At 39.7% G+C, this 12,274-nt stretch overlaps 1 protein-coding gene and 1 pseudogene across 4 annotated transcripts in view; one reads left to right on the forward strand and one right to left on the reverse strand.

The window, feature by feature from the left end:
* MBTPS2 (membrane bound transcription factor peptidase, site 2) overlaps positions 1-10,047 on the reverse strand; it is a 47,327-nt gene extending 37,280 nt beyond the window's left edge. The window contains exons 1-3 of one of the 4 annotated variants that reach the window (XM_005897737.3): positions 9,813-10,041; positions 6,596-6,744; positions 4,449-4,659 (exon numbers count right to left, since the gene is read on the reverse strand). In XM_005897737.3, the coding sequence (XP_005897799.1) occupies positions 4,449-4,659; positions 6,596-6,744; positions 9,813-9,887 (435 nt within the window). In that variant the 5' untranslated portion in view covers positions 9,888-10,041. Of the gene's footprint in view, positions 1-4,448; positions 4,660-4,797; positions 4,914-6,595; positions 6,745-9,812 lie in introns of those variants that run through there. The other 3 variants (XM_070366216.1, XM_070366215.1, XM_070366217.1) reach the window with 3 other exon arrangements.
* LOC138986432 (heterogeneous nuclear ribonucleoprotein A1-like) lies at positions 117-2,154 on the forward strand (annotated as a pseudogene).
* Positions 10,048-12,274: the final 2,227 nt, after the last annotated feature.

Consider the following 12,274-nt stretch of genomic DNA (forward strand, 5'->3'; position numbering starts at 1 on the left):
AGAATGGCTATCATCAAGCAGAGAAGAGGGATTTCCCTGGTGCTCCCAGTGCAGGGGTTCTGGGTTTGATGCCTGATCAGGAAACTAGATCCCACAAGCAGAAACTAAGATCCTATATGCCTCAGGTAAGAACTAGCACAGCCAAATAAATTAAAAAAAAAAAGAAAGAAGAGACAACACATGTGTTGGCAAGGATGTGGTGAAAAAGGAACCCTAATGCACTGTTGGTGGAAATATAAATTAGTCCAACCACTATGGAAAACAATATGGAGGTTCCTCAAAAAGTTAAAATAGATCTAACATATGATCAATCAATTCTACTTCTGGGTATACACCCAAAGGAAATGAAAATATTTTGATGAGGTATATGCATATCTATGTTTATCACTTTATCACTCTGGCCACCTGATGTGAAGAACTGACTCATTTGAAAAGACCCTGATGGTGTGAAAGACTGAAGGCGGGAGGAGAAGGGGACGACAGAGGATGAGATGGTTGGATGGCATCACAGACTCAATGGACATGAGTTTGAGTAAAGTCCAGGAGTTGGTGATGGACAGGGAAGCCTGGCGTGCTGCAGTCCGTGGGGCCGCAACCAAGCGACTGAACTGAACTGATGTTTACCACAATAGCAAAGATTATGGAAATGACCCAAATGACCACCAATAGATGAATGGATGAAAACAATGTAGCAATATACATACATAATAGAATATTATTCACGTATGAGAAAGGAAGCTATCCTGCCATTTGCAACAACATGGATAGACCTTGACCACATGATGCGAAGTGAGATAAGTCAGAGAAAAACAAGTACTAAATGGTATCACTTACATATGGAATCTAAAAAAGTCCAATCTGTTAAAAAAAAAAAAATAGCGTAAAATGGTGGTTACCAGAAGATAGGGGGTGCTGATAAGAATGAGTGTTTAAGGGTACAAAGTTGTAATGAGTAGCAAATAAGCCACGGAGATCTAAAGCACAGTATAAAGACTAAAATCAATAATACTATACTATAATAATATAATCTGATAGATATTGCTCCAATGGCAATATTACAATAAATAAATGTATGAAAGTAACATGCTGTATACCTTAAATGTACAAATTGTAATATGTAAAATTCATCAAATAAAAAACTAATTTAAAAAGCCTGTTAGCTTCTTTTTGCCTGTGGATGACGCCACGTAAGCATCACTGAAGTCTCCTCCACTACAGTCAAGTCTAAGTTGGAGTTTATCAAAGAGCCCAGAAAGCCTGTGGAAGCTCTTCATCAGAGGTCTGAGCTTTGACAACCAATGTGAGTCTGAGGAGCCATTCTGAGCTTTGGGGTACACTCAGACTGTGTGGTAAGGAGGGATCCAAACACCAAGCACTCCAGAGGCTTTGGGTTTGTCATATACACCACAGTGGAGGAGGTGAATTCGATTATGAATGGAAGACCACACAAGGTAGATGCAAGAGCTGTGGAACCAAAGAGGGCTGTCTCAAGAGAAGATTCTCAAAGACCTGGTGTCCACTTAACTGTGAAAAAGATTTTTGTTGGTGGCATTAAAGAAGATAATGAAAACAGTGCCTAACATGTTATTTTGAACAGTATGCGGGGAAAAAAGTGACTGAGGCAACAGCAAAAAGAATGCCTTCTGTAATCTTTGATGACAATGACTCCATAGACAAGACTGTCATTCAGAAATACCACACTGTGTATGGCCACAACTGTGAAATAAGGAAAACCGTATCTAAGCAAGAGATGGTTAGTGCTTCATCCAGCCAAAGAGGTGGAAGTGGTCCTGGAAACTTTAGTGGTAGTCATGGAGGTGGTTTTGGTGGGAATGTCAACTTTGGTCGTGGAGGAAATGTCAGTGGTTGAGGTGGCTTCAGTGGCAGCCATGGTGGTGGTAGATATGGTGGCTGTGAGAATGGCTATAATGGATTTGGTAATGATGGAAGCAATTTGGAGGTGGCGGAAGCTATGATGATTCTGGCAATTACAGCAATCAATCTTCAAAGTTTGGACCCACGAAAGGAGGAAACTTTGGAGGCAGAAGTTCTGGCCCCGATGGTGGTAGAGGCCAATAATTTGCCAAACCATGAAACCAAGGTGGCTATGGTGGTTCCGGCAGCAGCAGTAGCTATGACAGTGGGAGGTTTTAATTACTGCCAGGAAACAAAGCTTAGCAGGAGAGGAGAGCCAGAGAAGTGACCAGGAAGCTACAAGTTACAACAGATTCGTAAACTTAGTCAAGCACAGTGGTGGCAGCGCCCTGCTGATTCGAAGAAGACATGTTTTAGACAATGCTCATATGTATGGGCAAAAAAAAACCCTCGAGGAATGTATTTGTGACTAATCACACAAACTATTTTAGTTTCTAATCTGTGGGAAGTGTAAAGCATTTCAACACAGAGTTTTCACATAGTTTTTTTGTACCCATGCTGCTGCTGCTGCTAAGTCACTTCAGTCGTGTCCGACTCTGTGCGACCCCATAGACGGCAGCCCATCAGGCTCCTCCATCCCTGGGGGTCTGGCCCGTGCTACTGATTGCCAAGTGTAGTAGTCTGATTATGATGCTGAATAAATATCTTTTAAAACAAACAAACACCCCCCCCCAAAAAAAAAAACTCGTTAAACTAAAATAAAACTAAAAAGCCAAAGGAAAAAAAAACAAAAAACCTTTTCCTATTCTAATTCTAGAAGTCACAGGCCAGTGATGGTATTTCCTCTAAGCTTGCTTCTTTCTCTACTATCCTCTTCCTTGGCAAACAATAACCAATCATGTAACCTGAGAGTCATCCTCAACTCCTTCTTCTCCCTGCAGCCTCACATTCACTTAACCACTGAGGTCTGAGAACTCCACTTCAGAAGATCCCTTGAATCCAGCCCTTTATTCTTCTTATCATTAATTTAGTTTAGATCTTTATAACTTCTGACATGAATTATTCCAAATGCCCTCTCAAATGGCCCCCTCATCTTCAGTGAAACCTTACTCCAGTCCATTTTGCATAGACTTGTTATATACAGATAAAATCAAAACTTCTTAGAATGGCCCTTCATAAACCAGACCCTGCTTTTATATCCCATCTTAGCTCCTATACCTTATACCTTCCACCATATATCTCTTAGATACAAGTCAAAGTTACTTTATAGTTCCTTGAGAAATTATTGGTCTTTCTTAAAGTCAGTGGTGGGTGAGTGATGGACCCATCATTTACTAGTTGTGACCACAGGCAAGTGACTTAACAGCTCTGTGCCTCGGTTTTCTCATCTGTGAATGAGGGATAACAACAATACTTATTCCTAGATTGCTATAAGAATAAAATACTGAATCACTATGCTGTACACCTGAAACTAACACAATTGTAAATCAACTATACTTCAATTTTTAAAAGTCACTAACATTCTGCTTCATTAAAAATGTAACATCCATGATTCATGGAAATGGAAACTGTTAATGAAACAAATTTTAAATAAAAGGTATTTGGTAGTAAAGGACCCTTTCAAACTCTGGAAACATGAATTGATAGGGTATAGGTCTACACATGTTCTTTAAAGTGGGAATTATAATAAGTAGCTTACAGTCAAAGAAGTACAACTCAGCATATCATTCTTCACATCAAGAAATCACAGTGATCATTTAAAAGGTCTTTTACCTTTAATTAAAAGGATATTATTGCTTACAGTCTGAAAGCCATGAAGAATAAAGGGTAACACTTCGCATAGGATTAAGATGCAATTTATTTCTACATTAAAGAGACTTTAAATCAGTATGCTTATTCCTTGACAGTAACAACACTTATTCAACACTCAAAATTATTCAACACTTCAAGAAGACAACATGAATTACTAACTAGGTATAAAATAAGCTACAAGGATATAATTTACAACATAGGGAATACAGTTGATATTTTATAATAACTATAAATGGAGAAGGAAATGGCAACCAACTCCAGTGGTCCTGCCTGGAGAATCCCAGGGACGGGGGAGCCTGGTGGGCTGCCGTCTATGGGGTCGCACAGAGTCGGACATGACTGAAGCGACTTAGCAGCAGCAGCATAAATGGATTACAACTTTTAAAAATTGTGAATCACTGTATTGCACATCTATAACTTATATAGTATTGTATGGCAACTATATTTCAATTTAAAAAAACAAATCTGCACTGGAAAACAAACATGAATTAAATCTAACACTTGTGTAATTGTTCACAGTCTTGCTGGCAGTTCATTTGTTCTATTATTACTATTCCTACTCTTCCTCCTACTACTACACATTGCAACAATTCTTTGCTATATTCTTACTAACGATTTTGTTTAAGCAACTAATTTGAGAGATTGTAAGACTTTTGCTATATTTTCACATTTATATTATGGATAGGAATTATGCTATCCAGAAGAAATATATTATATCTATGTTTCAACAAAGCTACTTAGAGCAGTAATAAGGCACTTACCACAACTTGGAGCACCTGTTCATTGTAAAGTGAGGAAGAGGAGGAGGAAGAGGAGGAAGAGGAGGAAGAAGAGGAAGAATGGGAAGAGGAGGAGGAGGAGGAATAAGAAGAGTCAGCCATCATTTGGCCTAAAGTCTGTATCAGCGTTTTCCCCAGAAGAAAAAAAGAGCTGAACATGGCAATTACGCCAAACACCATTCCAAAATTGAACCTGTCAAGAGGAAAAAAAAAAATACATAAATGTACAATCCCTCACAATCCACGGACTAAAAAATATGTTAACCAGCCACATTTCATAGCTTCAAAACAATGTCTAAAAACGTCAATAACTCTTGCTTCTTTTTCCTACCTGAACTTCAGATACTTGACTGAAGCACAGGTACTTGGCTCTTTAAGCAGTTCTAATTTACAATTCTCTCATAACTGAAGGGGGCTTCCCTGGTGGCTCAGTGGTAAAAATTCCACCTGTCATACAGAAGACGTGGAGTCAGTCCCTGGGTCAGGAAGATCCCGTAGAGAAGGCATGGCAACCCACTCCGGTGTTCTTGTCTGGAGAATCCCCATGGACAGAGAAGCCTGATGGCCTACAGTCCATGGGGTCACGAAGAGTTGGGGACGCGACTGAGCAGGCACAGCATGGCACGTAACTGAAGAGGCTGAATGTTGTTCCCAATAAAATGTTGGTTTCCATTCATATTGTTTTTCTCATTTACATAGCATTGTTTTTATCTTATTCTCACATAGTTATGAAAGCTCTTTGACATTACAGAAATCCATTCTTTTTCATCTACTGATTCTACTGTTTGGATTTTATTTTAGTTGAATTTTGTCATGGGCTTAAATAGTAATGTGGTAAAACTTAAGAACAGTTTCTTCTACTGTTAATAATTACAAGTCATTCTTCTATAGTTGGGAATAATCTATTACATTTTCTAACTTTTTGATAAGCTGTGTTTTTTCAAGGAACTTGTCCATTTCATTTAAATTGTCAAATTTATATGTATAGCACTGTTCACAATAGCTTCATCTTTCAAAATGAGTCTCACTCCATGCTGTCATTGCTAAGGGCCTGGGTTCAATCTCTGCTTGAGGAACTATTAATAAAATTCCACAAGTTATGTAGAACAGTCAAAATAAATAAATGAGTCTCAGAATCTATAGTAATATTTCTTCCTCCAATTCTGATTTTTAGTTGTTTTCTTTTTTTGTTGATTAGTCATGGTACGGGTTTATCAATTTTACTAATCTTTTCAAAGAATCAGCTTTTGGCTTTGCTGATTTTCTCTACTGTATACTTCCTATTTCACTGATTTCTGCTCTTTATTATTTATGTTTTGTCTGCTTTGATTTGCTCTTGCATTTTCTGCTTTTTGATGACCTCATTATTGATATTTAGCTCTACTCCAGCTGGAGCTAAATTTTTAACAAAAAGGAATTTAGACAAAGGCCCTCTACTCTCATACTAAAAATTCTTCAGCTACAGAAACTGTCAGTCTCTAGGGTGTCCTGGAGAGCATTATAAATCCCCTAACCATAAACACTATAAACTATGATTTTTAAAATATTTTAAATTAAAGGGATAGGCCTAGCATAGCCAGGGAGTCCAGGACCCTGCTGCTGCGATCTGGCTGGCATTGGTTTGTGCATATGCTTTATAGGAGGATAAATATTTTAAATATCCTTCCTCAAATACATACACACATATGTACATCCGAAGTACAGAGGAAAGCCTGCAGACTTTTGGAAGCCCTACTACTCCCACACCCCTTGTTTCTATGTGTGATGATGGAGGAGAGAATTTTCTAAGATTGTTTTCCTGGTGGAAAATGCTCCACGTGCGTTTTGCTTTTCCACTGATGTATAACTTCCATGGTAAAATGTGTAAGTCTGAAGCGTACTGCTCACTGAATTCTTATGTATGTATGTACGCCCATGTGTCCACCACCCAGATCAAGACAGAATCTTGACTGTGAATGTGTGCAAAGCACGATGATGCAATCCCATACATTTATATAAAGCCAGAAAGTTTTTACATGGTCAACATTTTAAACTCAGTAAACTGAAAACAATGGAAACAGTTCATTTAACACGTATTTCTCAGGATCACAATTACTAATCTAAACCAAAAAAGAGAAAATGAAGAATACCACTGGTAAAGCATCCTTGCTTTCCGCCGTCCCCAACTATAAAAGGCACGATTGAAAACAGCAGTCTGCCATCTTATGTGAAAAGGGGAGATGCTCAATCCGTTGTTTTCCAGCCAGTCTTCATAAGAATGCTTAAAATATACAGATGACTGAGAGAGAAAGAAAAGTTCCACATCACTCAATTTGAAGAACAATTTATAATGTTTAAGAAAATTTTGAAAAAGCAGTGTTTTCTACAGGAAAGCAAGATAGCAACTAATCAAATGTTTATAACTTTTAAAGCTTTACATTTATCTATTTTTTCAGGATATTAAAGTATAAGTCTTGGACTAGCTGGTCTGCTGAGGTCAGGGTCCGGCAAACTACGGCCCATGGGCAAAAAATGTTTGCTTAGAACAGCACTGTTCAAAAGAAATATAATGTGAGCTACAAGTGCAAGTCACATGTGCAATTTAAAATTTTTCAGTAGCCAAGAAAATTTAAAAGGCAAATAGAAACAGATTAATTTAAAAGTATTTTTAACTAAAAATAACCAAGATATCATCATTCAAAATATAATCAATATAATTATTGAAGTATTTCACATTCTATTTGTTTTCTTACTTACTTATGCACTAAGCCTTTGAAATTCAATGTCAACTTCACACTTGAGAGCACATCTCAGTTCGGACTAGCCCCATTTCAAATGCTAGATGGCCACATGTAGTTAGTGGCTACCACACAGGACAGCACAGGGCTAGAAACCCTGTTACACAGCAAGAGGTCTTGCGTTATAATTAAAAAGACCCCCAGCCGATCCAACAGAGGGGACAGGTTATTTGGAATCAGTGCTTTCTATACTCTTTTGAGCAACTACCCTAAGCACTTACCCTGGATTTGACCATGTAAAAATACAAAATTTATTGAAAGTCATCTTAATCTCAGTGACTCCTTAACATTCTTTGGGGCTGGGGAGACAGCTGCTTATATGCAGCTCAACAAACAGTTTTATCATTAGGAAAGTTTGAAGTCCTTGAGTAATGTAGGATTTTGGACAATATAAGGCTGTTTTATATACACTGCTACTGACCTCTTATCTGTTACAGTAAGTATGGTAAGTATTTTGTCATATAGATGCCCATCCATTTGAGAAATTTCTCTGTCTCTAGAAGGATATTTCAGTCTTATCAGTCATAAATATGATCTGAATGTGAATATAGGTATCTGTTTGCCTTTGGATCCATAATGTTCTCTGCTCTCAATCTTCAGGTGAAGTTTTAAACCTGTTTATTTTCTAGGACTTGGAAAAGGAGAGTGACACACCCTTCCAGGTGTCTACTGAGGAAATCCTAGACAACTATGGGTAGAACAGCAGACCAAGCTGGGAGCAGAGAAGCTAAAGGTGCAGGCTCCTAAAACCCAAGATTTCTCCATTCCCCAGGCAGATACTTTGAATGAGAGTTAGGTCTTCTGCTCAAGGAACAGGGCTCTCTTAGGGAGTTAAGGGCTGTTACTGAACTTAAAGTGACATCTTGATCACCTCATACACTGGACTAGACTATAAAGGTTTGAAAAAATTACTTTTATTTTGGATTTCTGTCATATATGCAACACGAAATCATGAGTTTGTTTTTTCCAAACAACAAAATCACTGTGTAAATAAGCACTGGCATGTACTGCTTATGACATGCTAAGCACTATGCCAAGTGTGTGCAGAGGAAGCACCTGGGGTTCTTACGAGGATGCAGATTCTGATTCTGTGGGTCAGGAATGAGGCCTAAGAGTCTACATTTCTGACAAATTCCCAGATGATGCAAATGCTGCCAGTCCTTGAATCTCAGCTTGAGTGGCAATGGGCTCTACGTGGATGAATAACATAATCCTCTATATAATATCAGGAGGTCTTTACAACTATTAAACCTATTTTAAAGATGAAGAAATAGAGGAACAGAGAGAATTTTTGCCCAAGGTCACAATGGTTAGGAAGTGGCAAAGCCCAGCCCCGTGCTCTAAGGATTCTACTGTATTATCTTTTCACTTTGCAAGTTTTGTTTCTCTGGTGGCTCAGATGGTAAAGAATCTACCTGCAATGTGGGAGACTCAGGTTTGACCCCTGGGTGGGGACGATCCCCTAGAGAAGGGAATGGCTACTCACTCCAGTATTCTTGCCTGGGGAATTTCATGGACAGAGGAGCCTGGGGGGCTACAGAAGTCAGACATAACTGAGTGGCTAACACACTTTGAAAGTTTAAATGCAACAAAGTAACATTAAGTATCATTTCATTCTAACATTAAACTTAAAACACACACACTACAGTATTCTATTTAAAACGGTATTCGTAACATGAAGGTTTGAACTAGTCATAATTGGAACTTTCATTAAATATTAGAGAAGTTACATGATTTCATTCCTCGCATACAGTACCCCCGCCCCCAATATGCAACTTCAAAAGGCTGCTTGAAGCCTGTGGTCAGACAATTGTTAACATCCGCTACCCAAGTAACTTAAGAATGGGCTGCGTACGAACGGTCTGTGGCAGTGGAGGGGGACGGGTATTAAGTGGGGCGGGGGTGGGGGGGGGAGGTTAGCGTGAAGAAACAGCGTATAAGATACAAAGTAGAATTCGAGTAGTTAATAGTTATCTAAATCCTCACTACTTTTAAGTGAGGTCAGTTAACTAGCGGCATTGGCAGCAGTTAGGAACGGGTTAGAAATGCAGAATCTTGGGCCCCCGGCCTAGATCTGCACAATCAGAATGTGCTTTTTAACCGGAACTGCAGACGATCGTACACACTTTAAAGTCTGAAACCACTGATCTAAATCACTTTGATTTAAATTCATTCCAATACCAGACTCTCTGGAGAGTCGCGACCTTAAAGACGAGGGCAAACAATGCCTTTCTCAGGCAGACATTTTATTTTCCTCTCAGGTGCAGTGTCGTGGGGTTTGGCGAGCCCTCCCGAGCCCACTACCGGCGCCTCCCGGGCAGGACCCGAAGGCTGCGGGGCCTACGGAGCCCCGCAATGCGACTGCGGCTGATGCGCAGGTCACCACTCCCTTCCCGCAGCCAGCCGTACTTTATTTACTCCACCGGACCGCGCTCCACGCGGAAGGCCGCAAGTGGACACCGGCCGCACGGCTTCCATTCCGGGAGGCACAGGGCAGGGGAAAAGACCTCGGATCCCGCGCCCTGACCCTGAGCACCACGGGCTTGGGCCTTAGGCCCGAGGCCCTCACCTTCAACACCAAGTCGGTCAGGTAGACGGCAGTCCAGCCGCCCACCACCACTACCACCAGCGATACCGGAATCATGGCAGCGGCGGGGGCAGCGCAGGGAAGGCGAGCGCCGGCGTCCTCCCTGCGAGCTGCAACCAGCTGACCGCGCGGCGCCTACAGCCCCAGCATCTGAGTAGGGACCAAGCTGCCACGGGTTCCTTTCTCGTAGTGGCCTCGTTTCCTTCCGGATCCTTCTGGTGGGACACTCGGCCCGCAATGCTCGCACCGGAAAAGTGGGCGGGGGCTTATTTTCGCGGAACACTTAGGCGCCACAGTCTAGGCATCAGCTAGCTTACGGCTTCGAGCCCTCTAGCGATTTCTTAGTCTTTGGCCCTCCCTGCTGTCTGGTCTCCATTCTCTCTGGTTCTGGTCTGGGGTGTGTAGTTCCTTTTAATCTAGTGAGAGTTTGGGGTCATCCGAAATAATAATCGTCTCCGCCACTCAGACGTCTTAGGTATCCAGATTTAAATTATGTTCAATCGTTCTTTATATTGAAACGTTATTTACACATAGAGAAAACATAATACAGATTTCAACTGTTTCGATGAGTTTTGATAACTATATATCCATGTACCCTAATCAAAATAGAGAACGTTTCCATCTCGGGAATTTTCTTCGCTCGCTTCTCAGTTAATCCTCTCGTCCTCTGCCCATTCCTACCCCTCATTTTCTTTGTAAAAACTTTGTGTAAATAGAATCATACAATAAGTACTCTTTTGTGTCTGGCTTATTTTGTTCAACATATTTTTGAGCTTTAGGTTCATTTCTCAACCTTTTCCATTATAAAATTTGAGATTGGTGCTGCATTAAAAAAAAAAAAAGTTCTAAACACCCTTACATATTTTTGTATGTTGACATGTACTTGATTATATATTGGCCTGGAGCAGTAGTTCTCAACCTTGGCTGTAACATTAGGATCACCAGGGAACTTTAAAAATTCCTGATGCCCGTTCTGTAGCTTAGACCAATTGAATCAGAATCTCAGAATGGGACCCAAGCCCCCATATTTTTTAAACAGGTCATTCTACTTTGCAGGCAAGATTGAGAACCAGTCAACTGGATGATTTCTAATGGGAAGGAAAACTAATATTTATGGAGTTGTGTTTTTTCTTTTTTTGCATTCTCCTAATGCCCAAACCTTTAAAAGTTAAACTTGTTTTAGCTCTCTGGAAAAGCATCAGCAGCAATAGTAATACTAATCCAAAATACTGAGAATACCATCTTAAGAATAAGTATCCCAAATAAAAATGCCCCCTCAGCCTCTTGCAAAGTAAAAATATAGTGAATACAAGAAACCTGTATGAGAGATACTGCTACTCATTTGCCTCACTCTCTCATACTTTTCCTAAAGTTTTAATAATTCAGCACCATTTCTTCCAAGCTTCAAGAAACCTTATGATTCAGTTTTACATCTTCTTGCATATATGTGTGTACGTGTTGTTATAAAATGTTTCAATTTATTTTGAACAAGTGAAGTTGCTCAGTTGTGTCCAACTTTTTGCGACCCCGTGAACTGTAGCCCACCAGGCTCCTCCGTCCATGGGATTCTCCAGGCAAGAATACTGGAGTGGGTTGCCATTTCCTTTTCCAGGGGATCTTCCGGACCCAGGGATCGAACCCACGTGTCCCGCATTTCAGGCAGAGGCTTTAACCTCTGAGCCAAACAAAGCTGGGTATAATTATAAAGTTTATATTCAAGCACCCTGTGATGTCACAGTTTTCCATGTACAGGTATCCCAAAAGTCTTTATGCAGTTTTAGGTTTTGATAATTTCAGAAGTATAAATGCTACAAACTTGAAAAAGCATCACTTGAAAATTTATTTATATTTCTTTTACAGTTATTTAACTTGGAGAATTTTGAATAATTTTAAATTTCAAATTTTTTAGTCCAGAGGAAGGCAAACATTGACTGAAACAAAAAACTGAATTATATTTACTGTTCAAAAATTTCTGAGACCAAAGAAACATGAAAGAAATTTAAATAATTTTATTTTTCAAGTGATGTTATGTGTAAGTTCATAGAGTTTGTACTTCTGAAGTTATTGAAGCTTAAAACTACACTAAGACTATTGCTACACTATTGTATTTGAACTGACTTTTGTTTGCTCTTGTATAATGACTGTAGTTTTTAACTGTTTTTTCCTATGATGAGAAAATTAAGAAATAAAGTGCTTCTCTTTTGTTAGCCTGAAGCCTTGTCTGGACCACTTGCTGGGACAAAAACCAGATATTTTGTGGCTATCTGATTATACAAAATATGTAGGAAATGAGTTGATTGTGTTTTTCTGTTCCCAACCTAAATTTTTACTTATTCAACTGACTTGATGTTCACGTTAGGGATCCAGCAGTCAAACAGAACACTGAATATAATCCTGCTGGTTTCTGGAATTTATCAGTCATGGAAGGCAGCTGGTGGCAGCAG

This window comes from Bos mutus, chromosome X, assembly GCF_027580195.1.
Source record: "Bos mutus isolate GX-2022 chromosome X, NWIPB_WYAK_1.1, whole genome shotgun sequence".
NCBI classification, from domain to species: Eukaryota; Metazoa; Chordata; class Mammalia; order Artiodactyla; family Bovidae; genus Bos; species Bos mutus.